The sequence below is a fragment of the Epinephelus moara genome, chromosome 7 (assembly GCF_006386435.1).
Source record: "Epinephelus moara isolate mb chromosome 7, YSFRI_EMoa_1.0, whole genome shotgun sequence".
NCBI classification, from domain to species: domain Eukaryota; kingdom Metazoa; phylum Chordata; class Actinopteri; order Perciformes; family Serranidae; genus Epinephelus; species Epinephelus moara.
In genome coordinates, this window is record NC_065512.1 from 4,835,644 (window position 1) to 4,855,584 (window position 19,941).

Consider the following 19,941-nt stretch of genomic DNA (forward strand, 5'->3'; position numbering starts at 1 on the left):
AAGGAGGGCGCGCAATTCCTTGTCTCCCCAGTTGCTCATCTTTACAGTGTCTGTCAGGTTTGTGTTTCCCTCTTGCTACTAGCTGCTCGCTAATTCCTGCTATCAGCTGTTTCCTGTTTATCCACCGCCAGTGGGTCGCACGTGCGGTGTCATCAACAGCTCCTCCCACAAGTCTTCAACAGCCCCTCCTGTTGTGGAAGGACGCCAAAAGGGTTCCGCCAATATGTCTACCCTACGAAGCAGAAAATTGGGCACCTCGGATCAACTCGCCAATCTCAGCTTGCCGGCAAAACGGCCCAACTTTTGCCGAAAATCTGGCAGTGTAAAAGGGACTCTAGTCTACTACTCCAGCAAGTTGTTCAAACCATAGTAACAACCTACAGACCTGTTTATAGTCCCTGAGTCAGCAAGCCAACATGAGCTTCATACTTTTGAGAGATTGTTGGGTTTCCCAAACTAAATTAATACCCCACATATAAACACAAAACTGCTTTGCTAGCTCAGTCTTGTAACGACTAAGATGTCTGCTGAAAAAAATAATTTTCCATAAACAGATTTAGCTCTTACATACTCAAACTTCACATGTTTTTTTAAGCTAGGAGCGTCGTGTCACCGGCTCAGCTGGTGTCTTCATTCATTGCTAACTGAATATTAGTTGGAATGTTGGTCAGCCAAAATAAGTAATGTGTAGGTCATATTGGGAACTCGTGATGTGCATGTGTAAATTTGTCTGGACAGTTTACAGTCAAAATATTGGTGATATTAATATCTATTCATCAGCTGCAGCCCCAGATGACTCTACTTTGGGACAGTGCGCTCTTGAACATATCTACTTTGTAAGAGGCAAGTAACTGTTGTAAGAATAATGACTGTTAAATGTCATAAAGGTGCAGCCTAGATATTCTTGAACTTTCCTGCACTGAGAGTTTTTCTCATATCTCTCACAGTGATACAGATTTAATGATGTCGTCTTGTTTTGCTCAGTCTAATGTGGCTCAGGCTCCGTACATGTGTAGGTTGATAGAGCAGGCTGTGATGCTGCTGTAAGGTTTATGTTCTTTCATATAGTAACCCCGCGGGGTTTATCTATCAGGATAATATTTCAGCATCAGTGGATGAGCTGTTAGTGGTATAAAATCACAACAGAATAACTCCTCTGAAGTTCTAAATGTCACAGCAACACAGCGGGAAGTTGTGAACATGGTGGCTTCTGGTTTTGCTGCAGAAAACAAACTTAAAAGCAGAACACAAAGCAGAACAGCTGCTTGATGGCTTGTTTCAATCTGTGCGCTCTTTGTATCTCAGTTAGTTCTGTTGTTTCTGCTGCTGCGTAACTGCAGTGTGACTGCAACAGAAAAGTGCTGTCATTTAGATGTTGGAACAAACTGGTTCAGTCAATGGAAGTGAGCAAGAAAGAGCTGGGTGATGTGGTTAATTCATGATATTGATCATTTTTTTCAAATATCAAATATATGCTACAGCTGTCCCCCTTAGCATTTAGATTCCAACCATCAGTTGATAAACCCCTGAGTCGAACCTCATTTTGTTGGTTCACTGACTTTTAGCTGCATCATTGTACACAGAGAGAACAGCATGATGGGAGATTATTCTTTTAAAAACCTGTCTCAAAATCACCCGACTACAAAGCTAACTGTAACAGGAATAAACGAGGGGGAATACTCAGCCTGAACTGACTCTGACTCTCTCATTGACTACATTTCCATGCACACAAGTATTCCATCATCATTCAGAATAATTAGTTATTCAAAGAAAACAATAAAACACAGGATGCTTTGGGTCAGCCTCAGATAATTTAATATCAGATACTGACAGTTATGATTGTCTGAATTCCCACTTTCAAATACAAATACAATGACTGCGTGTACATGCACCCTAATATTACATTACTATTGGACATGATAGGGGTTATTTAAACAGTATATTATGTTATAATGATTCCAATTGGGCTTCAATCCAAATGATGCATTTTCCGATTAAAACATGCTGATATTCAGGCTGAGCATTCTTTGGACATGTACACAGCACATTTAGAACATGCATCTCAGCTGGGTTTTTGCTGCAGTTTGCAACACACGGCCTCGTGTCTGTTCACACTCAGCTCTGTGTGTTGGACACAAAAGTCTGCACGGCTGGTGTAGGGATGCAGACCCCAAAGAAAAGCCCACATTTGTGGCCAGAAGGAGATTCACACCTACTTTTAAACATTATGAAAGCCTTGGATATCAGCAGGTTTTGGATATTTGCAAATATCTTAACTCTGACCTTTTCAAGATGGTGGTAGAAGGAAAGAGGAAGGTTGTGTTCTCCCAGTCCAACAAGTCCATCACTGTTGGAAACCAGTGGAAAGTGTAGATGTGTTATCTTCACATGTTCAGGAGCCACATTTCTATGCAATGCTTCCAATAGTTGAGAACAGACAGAACATTTTTATTTCATCATGCTCAGATGTATACATTTAGACAATAGAATTTTGATGACATGATGACATGATCATGATAGGACCCTTTGACAGAGGACGTTCTGTCACAGTGGGAAAAACACTGGTGCAAATAAAGTTAATGAGGGTTGAATTCCATTTAGCAGCTTCAGTTTCAGTTTCTTGGTGTTGTCCAGACTCACTGTGATGCCTCAGGCCTCAATCACACAGACAGACGCACCACACCGCCTTATTTTTTTTTAAATTGAATACCACTAGTAAAAAAAAAAATGTTGGTGCACCTTTTTATTGTTGCCAGGCAACTACCCTAAAGTAGCCCTCCTGTGTAATCAGTCTACTGCTTATTTATTTCTTTTTTCCACAGTAATTAGTATCTAGAGAGTATCTAGAAACAGAGATCTGTGTGGGTACATGAGACCCTAAAAAAGAGGCTGGATCATGGGGAGTACCACCAGTTGGTCCAGGAGCTTTTCCTCCATGATGGACGTTTACAGGCATATTTTAGGATGACTCAGGGGCAGTTTGACAACCTGCTTTCTATCGTTGGGTTGTATAGCTCTGGGTATGCAGCAGCTGCTACCACCAGTTTCTCCTCCATCGTTTACCAGCTGTAAACTTGTTGTCGTGACCACCACAGAAGGCCCGCCTCACAAACCATCCCATTAGACAATGGGAAAAAAGATGACGACAAAAAGAGATGACGTGCCGGAGTGCTCTGATCCGAGGCGCAAAAAAAATCCAACCCAAGACGCATCGCAATGCAAAAACAGCATTCTCATTCAAACCAATTCCCAACAGCCGCCTCCAGCTGCTTAAACACTTGTGTGTGATCATGGCCTTGCTCATTTGAATAGAGCAGAGCCATTGTTAATGTGATTAGCACTGTAACACCTGTGCTTTTCTTATGAGTCAGAATATCCTCTGTGATAAAGGCCTCTTTGCTTCTCTCTTGATAGGCTACCCAGTATAGTGGAGGAGGCGGCACATGATAACACTAATTACATTAAACTGACAAAACAGATCCAACAACAGCGGATTATCCCTTTAAAGATTTCTCTGTTTTTTCGTCCACTCAACTCACCACTGAATGTGTATACATATAATATTGGTGACGCAGTTTTCACTGCAGGTTTTACAGACTGACAAAAGCATAAACACTATGATATTGTCTGATATAAAAATATAAGATCATCATAACTGAGTGGAGCAGTCGTGGCCTTTGTTGGCAGAGTTTGTCAGAAGTTCCAGCTGAACGTCTCCTGCTGTAGAAGTGCGTCAGTAGTGAACTATCATCAGCCTCTTCCTCTCCGTGCAGTGTCGTCCCCGAGCTGACACCCTTATGAATTATGGATTTAAGTAAAAAGCCTGGTGTCTCTCAAACCGCTGTGTTCCACTGACCCACATCTGCTGTTTGCACTCTCAGCCCTCTGCTTTTTGTTTCAGTCAGTGAGTTTACATTGTACAACAGTGGTGTGAGTATTTATAATACCATTTAAAGGTAGCAGCTCCAGCTGAACCTGGGAGGGCCTGGGGAAGTCGACAGTGTAACTGTTGGATATGACTAAATACAAATGGCTGAGGTATGAAGTCAGTGTTTAACTTCCCCCTCTACAGTCTCCAGAAAATGTTTCATATCTGCGGTTTGTGATAACTGAAAACAGCAGACGACAAACCAGAATGATTCTAACGTTTCTATAGATGCCAAAGAAAAGGGCAGAGTTACTGTCGGACGTTACATGTTTTATTACAATGATATGTAGAGCGATTAAATGCTTTCACACCAGAGTTTAAAACAGGGACAAAGCAAATCTGTGTGACTTTAAACTGAGTTCAGCTTTGTCAGGTGAATTTGCACGGTTGAGTTGAAGTATTCATTTTCATGTAACCTCCATTATCAGTGACAAATTCACAAAAAGGTACTTGTAGCAGTTAAACCTGCAGAAATAAAACGAAAAGAAACTGTAATTCTTTAAGTATCTGCAAAGGGTGAAATGCACCTCCAACTGCACTGCCAAGCAAAGAACATCTTAGTGCTCCTGTGCTATTTAAATTAAGCAATATGCATGCATTTGGGACAAAATTGGCCACTTTCTATGCAAATGAGCCTGATTGCCAGATAGTCTAATTTACAAAGATCAGAGCTAACAGCCACACACAGTTACAGTGGAATTATTAGCGTCTTCATAGAGTTGGTGATAAGTGAAGCACGTCTATAAGGGGGTCCCAGAGGGCCCAGACTTTCCACTCTGCCTGTAGTTTTGAGGAATGTCTCTGCACCTCATTGGTCAAGACCTTTAGCTCACAGTCAGAAAATGTCAGTTTTATTTTTTACTCCTCATTGTTCTGCCGACTGTGTTCTTGGTGCAGAGGCAACACTCATACTTTGCCACGTGGATAATTGCAATCAGATGCAAATGTAGGCAAAGTGCACTGAGCTGCAGAACGTAATGGGCGTGATCGTGCTGTAATATTACAACAGTGTCTTTTGTGAATTGGAAGTATTTAGTATAAAGTGCTCCACAAAAGAGGAACACTTTGCGCACCCTTAACAGACAGGAGTCAGTGGTACAAACTAGATACAGTGTTTGGAGGCAGGGCCCCGTTCATTCCAAGAGCATCCGTATTCTTACAGACATGGATGTAAACTTAAATTGCACGTAGACATACTTCCGCGGGGTGGTGAGTCTAGTTTTCTATGATGAAAAGAATTAAAGATGTTGAAATATTTATTTTTCTCTCAGTTTACCAGCGTGTTACTGATCAAAGAGTCATGTATCAGTGAGGGCTGAATCAATATGAATAAATAATCTGATATGTCTGAACATCACACATCTCCATTTTTGAGTCAAAAGGGAAATTTCTTATTCTGTTTATATTGATTTTCTGTTTCTTCTGTTGATTCTGTCCATGAAGATCCAAACTCCTGAGGGGAGGCTGAAGGATCACAGATACTAACAACTTTAATCACACTCATATGTATTCACATTTACTTAAAACTGGCATTTATTGCTTAGCTTATGTTGATTTGTAGCGCACTGAAAGCTCATGAGTAGAAAGCCAAAAACATTCTGAATTAAAAGTGGGCTGAAAATGTTGTGGCTGATGGAAATGGTCAACATCATCAAGATTCTTTATGTTTCACACAGAGCACTGGAAATCTGAAGTTATAAATAACAAGCAGTTATTTGTTTTATTAAATATGTTCCATAACCCAAATGTCTCCTGTGTCTTTCAGAGATCATGGGAGGCTGCTAACTCGGCCCACCAGCTGAAGGAACCCCACTAGAGTAGCCTGAACACACCGGTTGGTGCTCAGCGAGAGGTCTGAACATGGCCGCCCATCGAATCAGAGCCACCACTACCAACAACACTTCTCTGCCACGCTGCAAGTCCGAGGGGACGCTCATCGATCTCAGTGACGGAGTGTCAGAAGCCAGTCTGAATGATGTCAAAGGTCAGCTGCTCAGACAGGAAGAAAAAGTCACATCAGTAGTTTTAATGGCATTTGAACTGGGGGATACATTTATTTAATCTGATTCTTTTGGATTTGTGGATATTGTATGATGTGTAAAATCTCTAAAACATGTGCCCTTAAATGTCAGCCAAAATACCAGCATAGTCTTTGTGTACCTGCTTCAGTTTACAGGACTGTTGTGGCTCGCAGGGACAGACTGAGAAAAGACCCTGCACACATCTGTTGTTGGTGTTTGTTGATGAGATATTGACCCACGTCTGGTTAGAGAGGTGAAACTGAGCAGTGCCTGGATTTACTTTGTTCAGCTTGTCCCTTCAAGAAACACAAACAGCAGGAGCAGATGAATTAGTGAGCAGACTTTCAGTTTTCCCCCTGTCTGAGCTGAGACAGATTAAGTGGATGTCTGTGCTCTACTTAGTTTGAGCATCTGGTAGTGACAGTCCAGAGCTGCGTGGGTTAGCCTGTGTTTTTTAAAGATGCATAATGATGAAGTCCTTGCACGCATTGCAGCTCTTTGTTTTTCATATCAACTGTTTTGCACATGTAGGCCTCAGAAATATGTGTTCCAATTTTGTTTTCACTCGTTTAATACTTTGCAAGAAACAGCAAACCCTCAGACTGTAAAATAATGGGTGTAGCTAACGTGACGTCACCCATTGGTTTGTGGAGTCACATTTTGAATCCTCAAGTGTGGCATTTTGGCCGTCGCCATCTTGAATATTTGAAGCCAGCAGTGACCATATTTAGATGAGAGGGTTGAGATAATGCTAGCTGCTAGCTTGGTTAGCACAGTGCATTTACTGCTATGGTTAACTTTGATAATGCTAATGCTAATTTCATTGGCGAAAACAAAGGGTTAGAACCATTAAAACGTAATGTACTCGTCCAAAAAACTAAAGCTCCGGCTCCTCAGAGGGTCAGATCCGAAACATTTAGTGGTGATTATGTGCTGTTACCAAGTCCTGATCTGATACTTATATTTTTCTAGATACAGCTGCACAGTGCATGCTTAAAGTGTTCTCTCTGAAAAATGTCTGTGTGACAGTTGACATAAAATGGAACAGATTATGCTCCACGTAGCTCAGTACAGCCAATCCTGATCAGTTAGAGAAAATGCCTCGATGGGTCCCGATACTGATCTTGAAGATCATATCGGTACATCCCTAACAGCTACACCTACACTTTGTGAATCTAGGGTTATGCCTTGGTTACGTTAACTAACCAACGTATGTTTGAAATGTCTTTCAACAGCAGAACATAGTCAGAGTTTGGCGTCTAGACCCTCACCTCATCACTCACCACAGATACGTTTTTATGAGATGTTGGGGAGTGATATTTAAATATCTTTGCCTGCAGGTTGATGTTGGGCTGAAAGAGCAGGCGGCAAAACTGACGCAGTGTAGCAGCGGCGTTGACAAGGCAGAGGGAAAGCTTGGAAAGTTCTGCAGCTTAAATAGACCACCATATTGGGAGGGTGTGTTTTGTAGATGACATGATATGGAGAGAGTTATGACACGTGTGTATGAATCGGTGCAGGTCGAATTAAGTGCCTGAACTAGCTCGCCGGTGTTGCTACATTTGTTGCAGTGGTAGCGACTTGTCAATGGCTAATACCCACCTGTCAATCAAAGCGACCAAGCCCCTAATTATGCATATTTTTAAGCCTTAGTAACATTTTAAGTTGTGAGTTTTATAAAGATTCAGCCTCTGTACAGTTGTCATGAATGTTGAAAGTAGCTCTAGAGACCAAACTGTTTTGGTACCAGGCTGTAAACATGTTTATTTCTGCTGTTAAGTTGGGCATTTTAACATGGGGGTCTATGGGGATTGACTCGCTCTTGGAGCCAGCCTCAAGTGGCCATTTGAGGAACTGCAGTTTTTGTTACCTCCACATTGGCTTCATTTTTCAGCCCTGGAGGTTGCCAGTTGATTAAACTCCCATGTCTGGGACTTTTTTTAAAATTCAGACTGAACTCCACAGTGACATATAAAAAAGACACTGTGGTGGACACCAGTTTATGCCGATGTGCCCCTCACCTTATGGATCTGCACCTATTTTATACCATCAGAAAAATGTGAAAGATGTTATAATCCCAAGTATTGCTACTGGTATAAAACTTTAGATTTGATGTCTCTACCTGACATTGTGTTTTGTTTTTTTCCTCTAGTGCCTTCTCCCAGTGCCTTACGACTGGATGCGACTGCCTCCTTTGGCGCTGCCAGGGAAGTCGTTGCCATTAAGGACTACTGCCCATCCAGCTTCACCACCCTGAAGTTCTCTAAAGGGGACCGCCTCTATGTTCTGGACTCGTCGGGAGGAGAGTGGTGGTACGCCCACAACAACACAGAGATGGGTTACATCCCTGCAGCATATGTGGAGCCCATCAACTACAGAGACTCGTCATTCAGCGACAGCGGGATGATTGACACTGTGGGAGACTGTAACGAGGAGGCAGCCAAAGAAATGGACCTTCTAGGAGAGTGGGCAGGGGTGATCCTGAAACCAACCACCTTCCAAAACGGAAATCCTTTTGCAACAACCCATACCTCTACAAACCCTTTCCTAAATGGGGGTCCTCAGAGCTCACTTGATCAGAACAGTAATGAGAAATCAGTTGACCTTCTTCTGTTTGATACGCTCACTCCATCAGTGCCCAACTCCACCAGCAGCACCGCCATCAATGGTTTTGGCAGTGGCGTTTTTAACCCGCTCAGTCCCACTGCAGGGGTGGGGCAAACATTGCGCAGAGACAACCCGTTTTTTAGAAGCAAACGGTCCTACAGTCTGTCTGAGCTGTCCATCCTGCAGGCTCAGTCCGACGCCCCTCAGGGCTCCTCTGGTTTTTTCGGGGGCCTGAAAGCACCGGCGCCAGAGCAGTTCAAGAGCAGGGAGGACTTCCGGACAGCGTGGCTCACCCACCGCAAGCTAGCCAGGTCCTGTCATGACTTGGACTCACTGGGTCAGAGCCCAGGCTGGGGCCAGACCCAACCGGTGGAGACCAACATTGTCTGTCGGCTGGACAGCTCAGGAGGGGCTGTCCAGCTTCCGGACACCAACATCAGCATCCATATACCCGAGGGCCATGTGGCCCTGGGGGACACCCAGCAGATTTCTATCAAAGCTCTGCTCGACCCGCCACTAGAGCTGAACAACGACCGCTGCACCACCGTCAGCCCTGTGGTTGAGATCAAACTCAGCAACATGGAGACCAAAACCACCATAACCCTGGAGATGAAAGTGTCCGTCGTGGTGAAAATGGAGAGCAGGGAAACGACAGAAGTCTTGTGTGTCAGGAGTGATTGTAAAGAAGGACCTTACACTCCCATTCCTCAGGCGTACATGTATGGGGACACAGTCCAGGTGTGCCTGGATAACCTGGAACCGTGCATGTATGTGTGTGTTGTGGCTCAGTCACAGTCTTTGTCTCCAGACTCCACAGTTTGGGAGCATGTGGTTAAAAAGATCACCTTAGGAGTATACGGTCCCAAACACATTCACCCGTCCTTCAAGACAGTCGTGGCTATGTTCGGCCATGACTGTGCCCCAAAGTCATTACTGGTGAATGAGGTAGGCAAGCAGGCGCAGTCTGCTCCATCAGTAGTGTTGCAGCTGTGGGGTAAACACCAGTTTGTCTTGTCCAAACCGCAGGACCTCCGTGTTGGAGTTTACTCTAACATGGCCAACTATGAGGTAAAGGCTAGCGACCAGGCCAGAGTGGTGCGAGGCTTCCAGGTCAAACTAGGCAAAGTCAGCCGGCTTGTCTACATCATTTCCTCGCGCAACACTGAAGATGTTTCTGACTTCACCTTAAGGATCCAGGTCAAAGACGACCAAGATTGTATTCTGGCTCAGTTTTGTGTCCAGACGCCAACACCGCCACCCAAAGCAGGCCCAAAGACATCAGTGCAACGGCGCTTCCTGAAGAAGAAGGAGGTGGGTAAGATCGTCTTGTCTCCTCTCGCCATCGCCACCAAGTACCCTGTGTTTCAGGACAGGAGAATTAATAACCTGAAGTTTGGAAAATTAATCAAAACCGTCATCCGACAAACAAAAAATCAGTACTTGCTGGAGTACAAAAAAGGAGACTTTGTAGCTCTGTTGAGTGAAGAGAAGATCAAGCTGAAGGGCCAGCTGTGGACAAAAGAATGGTACATTGGATATTATCAGGGCAAAATGGGATTTGTTCATGCGAAGAATGTGCTGGTGGTTGGCAAAGTGAAGCCCATTTACTTCAGCGGGCCCGACCTCACGACATCACTGTTACTGGAGCAGATACTGAAGCCCTGCAAGTTCCTCACGTACATCTACGCCTCTGTAAGAACTATACTGATGGAGAACATCGGCAACTGGAGAGCGTTTGCCGACGCCCTTGGATATGTCAACCTGCCCTTGACTCATTTCTGCCGCGCAGAGCTGGACAGTGAGCCTGAGCGGGTCGCATCGGTGCTGGAGAAGCTTAAGGAGGACTGCAACAATGCAGAGAGCAAAGAGCGCAAGTCCTTCCAGAAAGAGCTCCTGACGGTAAGTTACAACCCCTGGCACGCTCCCCTGTTGCAGTGACTAAGCATTTTCTCCGAGTCATTGATTTGAGAAATGCAAATTGTCCTCCCCTGTTTTAAATTTGGAGTCTCAGTGGCGTCTTTTGTCCTTCACGTGTCAAATTAAACGGTCGTGTGTTTGTGCCTGTATCCTCCTTGTAGGAGATTTCTCTCTCAGAGCACAAATCTTTCCTCTTTCCTGTTATCTGCCCACAGCTGCTTCAAGCTTTTGGCTTTAGGCTGTGGTTCAGTCTGTTAATTCTGCTGGGAGTGCAGTCGATAACTGCTGTGTAGGCACAGAGGTCTAATCGGGACCTGAGGAGCTGTGGAGGGCAAAAGAATACTTTGTTACTCAACAGAGGCTGGTATGAAGACAGTTAGTGTGCAGTATGTGTACTACTCAGATAATTCTCTTTCTTTATGTACATATGAATCAACGCCCACGGGGACAAAACAGTGCAGTGAAACAACTTTATGAAACAGCCCCATACATTTATATTTGCAGTATAAAGTCATTTGAGAAATTAGTGTACCAATATTATGAACTGTTCGTGAGCATCTTAAAGGCAGAGCAAACAAAGCATAACCTTTCTCATTATGCAGCAATGATAGAAGTTTCTTTTCCAGAACGTGTTCTGCTTTAATTTGAATTAAGGCTGCAGGATATTGGAAAACACTGACGTTATTTATATTGATGTATATGATGGATTTGATTTTAAAAAAGCTGCAGACTACTGACTACTGTAACTTGGACAAAGCATGTGTGTGTGCTAGTCTACACACACTTCCCAAAAAATAACATCACCAGACTATGTCACATGCACATGTAGCCTGTCTTTTCAGTTCAATTCAACAGAACTTTATTTAACCCCAAGGAAATTCTTGAGCCAGGGAACGCTTCAGTTACAGTAACACTATGTACCGTAACCACAATGCAACGCTAACAACTAGTAACAAACAGTGGTTTCCCCGGGTCAGGGTCACTCACTGGGCCCAGTTTTAGAGACAACAGAGTGTTAAAATATACAAATATACAAGGAGCAAAGCAAAACCAGTTCCTAACAGAGTAACAATAGGAATTTAATGAGTACAACAGTCACTAAAAATGAACTGAAATGGTGGAGAAAAGCAGACTGTGCCTGATAATGAACGAGATATTGAAAAGTAGTAATGTACACCATATAAAGCAATAGTGCAACTGATGTAGGTGAATATTGTTTTCACTGTCCTTTGTTTCAGCTCTCCTCCCTGCAGACGGGGGAGGAGTTACACAGTTTGATGGGCACAGGTAGAAAAGATGTCCTGTGGCGTTCAGTGGTGTGTGTCTACGTCTGAGACCTTTTGTATCAAGCAGTAAAAAAGTTGTAGCATGAAGTGGCTGAGTTAATTTAAGTTACATGACATAGCACATCCTGCAATGCGAGTGTCGATGCTGGAACAATATATCGTGCAGTCCTAGTGCGCAATATGTGTACGTCATTTTTCATCAATAACCAATACTGTATACTGTTGCTGAGTATCTTAAAAACAGAGCAACCCACATTCAGCAATGACAGAAGTTTCTTTTCCACAGTGTTCTACTGTAATTAGAATATCAGACTTCAGCCCTGTCAGCCATTAGTTTGGATTTGACTCGTGCTTTTCTAATAAAAGAACAGATGTGTCCGCAGCAGATGAACAGACCCGTTCATGCCTCATGCTTTCCTTTCTTTTTTTTCAGTACATTCAGCTTTTCTTCAGAGAGGACAAAGTGCTGAGCTGTGTTCGCTTTAAGTGCGCTAACAAACTCTCTCAGGCACTCGCTTGTGCATCTTCTGTCACGGAAATGTGGGTTTTCATTGTCGCCTCAGGCATTCAGGGCAGCCATTCTCATCCTGAGATGTCTAAACACACTGAACGCCCTCATCATAGCCAGTCTGACACACACTTATGACCTATAATGCTACATAAACCTTTGCATTTTCATTATTATTCTCTGCGCCTGAAATCCTACGCTCTCTCAGAGTGGTGCTCAGCTTCCCTGCTGCTCCTCGACTTAGTTTCTCTGCCAGCACATGATCCTGCTGGGAGTCTCTGTCAGAGGTCACGGACGTACTACAGCTGAAGTAACACGGAGCCGAAACACTGTAATTTACGCGAGGTTGTAAACACTAGTTAGAACCATTTATAGATGGAGAAACTGCAGTATGGAAAAGAACATAATAAAAGGTGGTGAGTGAAAATATGGCCTTTGAGGGAGTTCTGTACAATTCATGTCTGAATATAGGTCTGTGTTCCTGCCAGGATTACACCTAAACTACTGGTTGCTGCGGGCACAAAGCACGCAGCAGTCCAGCAAATTTGCAATCACGAGGACGCTTTGTTTAACCGGCACAAATATGCTGTTTGTTCCATGTGCAAACGTCTGATGTTTGGGGGGTTTTTGTCCTCTGAAAAGTGGATTTTGTCTTGTGTGTGGGCCTCGGAGTAAAGCTGAGTGAGTCTAAAGACTGTCAGATGAAATCCTCGTCTTCCTCTCTTTTCTCTGTCACAGAAGACAATCTTTCATGATTTGCCGGTGTGTCATTTGACATGGACGGACGTCTATTTTTAGAAGAAAGAGAGGCAAATCAAAAGCGCTGTGGTCGCTTTCTTTGTGCTCAAATGTCTGAATCCATTGTGGTCTGCTTTGATTGTGGGTGGAGGAAGGGGGTCAGCAGCAGTGCATGTACCAGATACAGTGGATTTGTTGCAAATATAGATTTTTCATTTCCATCTGTTGTGTATTCTGCTTCACAGGCTGGTCAGTGTCGCCTGTGCATTTGTCTACAGAATATCAAAACAATAGATATTAGCGTGTTGAATATGTGAACAATGGCTGCAGATGTTTTATAAAGCAGAGCAATGTGAGTGTGTGCAGCTTGGACTTGACACTTTGACTCAAAGACTCAGCGTTTGTGCTTTTTGCATCAGGTGATTATTTATTATGTTTGCAAATGATAATCAGTTGTTCAGAGGAAGAGTGCACACCAACAGAGAGGTTAGTAGCAGCAGGCAGTAACAAGCCCGAGGTCTCAGTGTGAATCTCAGCAGTACAGGTTGAGATTTATCATCACGTGTCACCGTGCCAACTGCCTGATGGCTGCGTGCCTCTCAGAGTCTTTATTCTAAACAAGATGAAGGAGGAGCAGAGTGTTTCCTCTGTTTGATAACACTGCATGCTTTTCCTTTTCACTTTTCATCTTGTTCAGCGTTTCAAAATATGACAACAGTTACACAATATTTCTATTTGACTTTTACTCCTTCAGTCATCTTTTCTGGGGGATTTTGGAAGATTGAACCATTATCTGTCCATTTATCAGACAGTGACAGTAGATACCTGACAGTGAATGAAGGAAAAGAGAGAGATCGGGGAAGTCCTGCAAAGGTCCATTCCAGACTTGAAGCATGGACGTTGTAATTACACACTCAGTATCTAAAACCCAGAAAGCCACCAGGAAACCCTGTCTGTGTTTTCTTTTCCTGGATTGTGATGTAATTTTCTAAACTTACCAAAAATGATTTGCCTTTAACCACTTTGTCATTATATTCACATTACTGAGGATTGTTTATCAAAAATATCATAGTGTAATTCATTTTTTGAAGCACCAATAGTCAACCCTAGTTAGTTCAGTTTAGGATTAGATGTTACAATCCTTTCATGCACATACTTGAGGCTATGAGTGGTAGTGATAGTACCGTCTGGGGGTTTCAGAGTGGGAGCCAAAGGGTTAAGGTGAGGGAGATAGAAAATTAAGAAGGAGCATAGAGAAGGCAGAGCCAAGGAGTGATGTCTGTGCGAGCTCTACCCTGCCGGACTGGGCTGTACACTCTACCTTTCCCTACTCCCTCATTTGATGAGGCAAGACATTGTGAGTGATAGTTGGAGCCATGCTAGGGGCAGAGGGTTGTCAAAAGCTTCATTGGGGTCATCAGGTGGGTACCCTTCTTCACTGGTGTTTCAATGACAGGCCCACAACACCGTGAGAGGCCTCCCTGGTGTTCCATGTTTGCCTTCCTCCACTTTTAATCCCCTGAGCTGTGCTGCTGTTAGTGGCATTTCAGGGCTCAAGTAGTGTCCCTCCTCTTAGGGGCCGTACACATGCCGCTTCTTTAACTGCTTGGAAAATGAAAGGTCAGGGGCTGGGCATTACTTATGTGCCTTTTTGCCAAGCAACCTTAACAAGCACTGCTTCATGGCCTGTTTACCTGAAACCCTGAGTGCAGAGCTGATCTTCTTCCAGGAGCTGTTTATAAGTGTCAAGTCAATTTTATTTATAAAGCCCAATATCACAAATCACAATTTGCCTCACAGGGCTTTACAGCATACAACATCCCTCTGTCCTTATGACCCTCGCAGCGGATAAGGAAAAACTCCCAAAAAAACCTTTAATGGGGAAAAAATGGTAGAAACCTCAGGAAGAGCAACTGAGGAGGGATCCCTCTTCCAGGACGGACAGACGTGCAATAGATGTCGTACAGAACAGATCAACATAATAAATTTCCAGCTGCGTTGCTCAGCGTGAGCTACCAGCTCGGTGTATTTAAGGCTCTTGCACTCGTAGGCCTCGTCCACAGCATGCTCCCAGGGCACAGTGAGCTGAATGATGTAGACGAAGCGCAGTGAGGAGGACCAAAGCGTAGAGGCAATCGCAGATGAGGAGTACAAACTCTGATTCAGATCTGCCAGTAACCTCTGGTCTCGTGCCCCTCCCAGTTGGCTGGTGTCTGATTTTACTGTACAGGCCTTGGATTGGAATGATGCAGGAGGTGGAGCATTGACGGATGTCCATCTGGTCTCCAGGGTAGCTGCTAGACACTTAAGCACTTGATTGTGCTGCCAGGTATAATGAACTTGTGTCAGGCTTGTCTTGCAGCCAACCAGAACATGTTTCGTGTTTGCTGGAGATGGACAGATGTGGCACAAAGGGTCTTTGGCTGAGGTTCCCAGGAGATGGCAGGACGTGCCTCCTTGTCCCACAGCTCCTTCCAAGAGAACTTTCTCCTCTCAGCTCCCTCCTATCTCATCCACTGACCTTGCTGTGCTTGAGAGGCAGCCTTTGCGTGCCTCAAAGACCTACAATTTTGTCGTAAAGTATTTGATTAAACATACCGATATTTGTCTTTTTCCATGTCACCCAGCCCTAACTCCACTTTTAACTTCATGTCATCAACCTTCTGCATGTTTCAACAATATATTCCTCAAGGAACCTCTCACACTCTGTGAAGCCACAGTTGTGTATACTGTATTTGAGTGAGAGTGTGTTTGTCAGGACTGTGTGTGTCAGCAGAGTGGTATGAACCTCAGCAGATGGTGTTTTTGTAGCTTGCTCACTTAGGGGATCTCTTAGCAACAGAGTTTTGTTTCTTCTCTTCTTACTTGTGACATCACATTTAGTCTGGAAGGAAACAACATTCATAAACACTTTGACTTGTAGTTTTGCTTCAGGTGTCTGTATGTATATGTATGTAGGGTGAGAGTGAAGCCAGACATTTTCACCAGACTGAACAATCACTCATTCAGTATGTTTACATGACATTAGAGAAAATCTAGTTCTTATGTTAGTCCGACTAAAACCTGACTTTTAGAATACATGTAAAGATGTTAGCCCGACCTAAGTCGTACTAAATCAAATTTCTTAAAGTCGGACTAACACACCCAGATAATGTAACTCCTGCATGTATATATTCAATCAGACCCAAACTAGTCTCTGCGCTCTGCACATGCTCCACAGTTTCCGCCCTGGACTTTGACCTGGAAGTCGAATAGCATTAACTGCGAAACAGAAGAAGAAGCCAGTAACAACATGGCGAAATCTACATCTAGAGCTGTGCATTTTTGGACAGACGAGAAGTCACAGGTCATAGCTGTAAAGTTGTCCACCATGGTACCAGTTAGCTGCTAGCTAACCGTAGCTACCTTGTATGTCCATTGTTTGGTCTGTGACGTAATAGGTCAACCAGAAAAAGGTCCAATACTAACAAGCAGAAAGGGAGGCATATCTCCACCTATCACAGTGGAGTCAGACATACTTTGGTCAATAAATGGATTCCCCTCCCGTGCTTGTATACTGGGACAAGGACAGTGGTCCAATTAAAAGGCCTAGTCGAGCTATAACTGTACCTTGACTTAGCTGCTGCTGGTTAGAAGACAGATTTACAGTGACCACACATTGCAAATTTGATTAGAGGGATGTTGCTGCAAAACTTTCTTACTGCAGGATTAACAACAGAAGTAGAACATCATGTGCATCGTAATGTTTGGTTTTAGATGCTTTGTAAGGTAGTGACAAGTCGCAGGGCTACTTGGTGAACTACTTACCTCTAGAAACAGATACGTGTGTGTATATGTAAATGTAGGCAACAGGAGAGGATTTGGTATCGGATGTGTTCTAGTTTCTGTTTGTCATCTGAGTAGTATTGAACAATCAAATTGAGCAAGCTTTGGTTGTTTGCAGGCAAACAGTACGTGTGGAGAGAAAAAGAGGCGTTACGCATCGGCCAGCATGCAATCATCTGTGTTTGACTTTTTATTAGCTTTTTTATTTATCTGCATTCACAGTTAATTGAATATTCGCCATGATCATGATTTTGGCTTCCTACGATTAAGTAAACATGATCAACTGTAATATTGACGTCTAACACATGCTCTGCTCACAGAAAACTCTGCTGCATATTGAATCAAGCACTCCTCAAACTAACAGCCTGCCTCCACTTTTGAAGAGCTGTCTGCTACATGCGCACCCAGCAGCAGCAGCAGCAGCAGCAGCAGCCTGTGAAAAACTTTCCTGAATGTTGTGACTGCACACGAACAAATTGAAAGTCATGCATTCATCAACCACCATCATCTGTTGTTTGGAGGAGAGAACAAATCATATGCAAACAGCACACGAGACTGTCTGTGCTGCAAAGCAACACAACTAACTCAATACACCACTTGAAAAGCACCACAATCTGCAGTACAATGAAGACATGAAGACCAAGAAGAACAACACTGCAGTGTCGCTGTCATGGAAACGTTCACATTGTTTATTGAAAGATGTGTTTGTATCATTGACTGTCTGCGCAAAACTGTCTGTAAACTGCTCCTCTTTTCTGGAGCTTGTGGAGACAGCTTGTTAACAGGCGAGTGTGTGAATTCTCAGCTCAAATCTCATCAAAGTGGAACCTGAAGTGAAACCTCTGCTTCACCTGCGACATATCCACTGATCGTTACCGTTCCATTAGTATGATCTGATCTGGCTGCAGAATTTTAATGTTTTTGATGTTGTTGTGACCTTTGAGGTGAGCAGTGAGAGATCTTATGATGTAGTGTTTTCTGTCTTTATGTAGACAGATCTTTGTGTTTTTCAGAGGAGCTTTTGTTGCTTTTAATCATGTTTGACACTGCACTTGAGTTGTAATAAGTCTTGAAAGTGACGTGTGTAGAGAGGAATTCATAACACTGCAAAACGGACTGAAACAGACTCTGATTAATTGATTTTTTAAAAATAGTTTCACTCATGTATTCATTCTGGTTGTTCCCAGGTAATAACATCTGTGTGTGTGCATCATATATGAAACCGAGTGGACCCTCTGGTGTGTGTGTGTTGTTGGTTTGTGAAGAGTTTGTGTTGTTGTCATTGTCAGCGGGTGATGGAAAGGATCCAGGTTGTGTCTGTTGCATCTCAGGCCTGCAGATGTTTCCTGCCTCATTGTTCAGAAACTAAACAGAAGCTCCAGTTGTGGACCTGCAGGCGCCTGCAGCCCGTCCCACTTCCATGTCCTTCCCATAATCCTCCTTGACCCAGACGCCCTCTGCATATATGAACATTTACAGCTAACTGTCACACTAACACACAGTTGTTCTCTGTTAGATAACAGATCATGATTTCTGTTTGTCAGTGCACGGCTGCACTGCACATTTTACACCATTCATTAGTTTGATTAATAGTCAGTGTAATTACTAAGTGATTAATCATTCAGGTACATTTCACTCAGATGTTCTTGTGCTCTGCTTTCCACATTTAAACACACGTGCTGCCACAGTGTGAGAACACAGAGCTTTGTGTGTTTGTTCAGATTTCTCTGCATGAAACCTGCAGTTCAATCTAAAAATGCTAAATTTGGTCTCTGTTTGTGAAATCAAATCTGTGCTGCAGAAACTGTGTGCTTTCTCCTCTGGAGAGCTGGAATTATGATTCTCCAGGGTGCACTCACTTGAACATACACAGGTATTGTGCGGACACATTCCCGTGTGTTTTTCTTTTGTACTTGCACAGATTGGAGGTATAATGCATGCGTCCACGTGGAAGTGTTGTCATGCTTAGCAAACCACAATGGAAAGCAAACAGTGACTGGTGACAGGTTGAAGAAACCAATACTGTGAACAATCTGTGAACCTGAGATGGGAGAGAATTTGTATTCATAGTTGTGGTTAGAAGTTTACATACACTTAAAAAAGAACATGTCTTGAGTTTCCAATCATTCACATCTCTTATGTTTCTGTGATAAATTATTAGAGCACATACTACTTTGTTTTTGTCTACTTTGACAAAGAAAACGGATGAAACAAAAATTTAAGCTATTTGGCCACAATGACCAGAAGTATGTTTGGAGAAGAGAAGGTGAAGCATTAACCCAGAGAACACAATACCTACCTTCAAGAATGGTGGTGGTTTATGCTCTGGGTCTGTTTTGCTGCCAGTGAAACTGGTGCTTTACAGAAAGTGAATGGAATTATAAAGAGGGAGGATTACCTTCACATTCTTAGGGAAAACCTAAAATCATCAGCCAGAATGTTGGACACAGTTGACCCTGAACACAACACTTAAAACAGTGGTAACATAATGGTGAAATCAGGCTAGAATTAAGTTGTGGAATGGCCTTGACACAGTCCTGACTTAAACCCTGATCACACAGAAAGTTTTTTGCAGGGGCACTGCCTTTTTATTTTTAGTTCTTTTAATTGAATGCCACTATTAAAAGAAATTGTTATCATTGCCAGGCAACCACCCCATCACCTCCTTACCCTGACCTTCCTGTGTAATCAATCTACTGTTTATCCATTTATTTATTTGACAGTAATCAGTGTGTAGTTGCTGCCATGTTGAGGCAGAGGGTACTGTCTGTAGCTCTGGTTGAGGGTGAGAGGCTGTCAGCAGATAGTTTGTTGGTCAGTGGGAAACGGAGATCTGTGTGGGTACATGAGACCCGAAAAAAGATGGTGCATGACAGGGAGTACCACCAGTTGGTCCAGGAGCTTCTCCTCCATCATGGCCCCTTCATGCACTGCGCTTATATGCTTCCACTAGAGTGGGTATTACCACTGATTTCCTGAATCAATTTACAAAGTCCCAGGTTGATTCTATTTCTGATTTGACTGGGGATATGTCAGCTACAATACCAATTTTTGCTAGTATCTGAAGAAGATTCTCAGAGAGCTAATACTGTAAATTTACAAGGAATTATT

The 19,941-nt window shown here is 43.3% G+C and overlaps 1 protein-coding gene across 1 annotated transcript in view; it reads left to right on the plus strand.

Moving 5' to 3' along the window:
* LOC126393136 (SH3 domain-binding protein 4) overlaps positions 1-19,941 on the plus strand; it is a 64,809-nt gene that overhangs the window by 24,442 nt on the left and 20,426 nt on the right. The window contains exons 2-3 of the mRNA XM_050049023.1: positions 5,694-5,912; positions 8,102-10,455. Coding sequence (XP_049904980.1) covers positions 5,789-5,912; positions 8,102-10,455 — 2,478 coding nt within the window. The 5' untranslated portion in view covers positions 5,694-5,788. The remainder of the gene's footprint in view (positions 1-5,693; positions 5,913-8,101; positions 10,456-19,941) is intronic.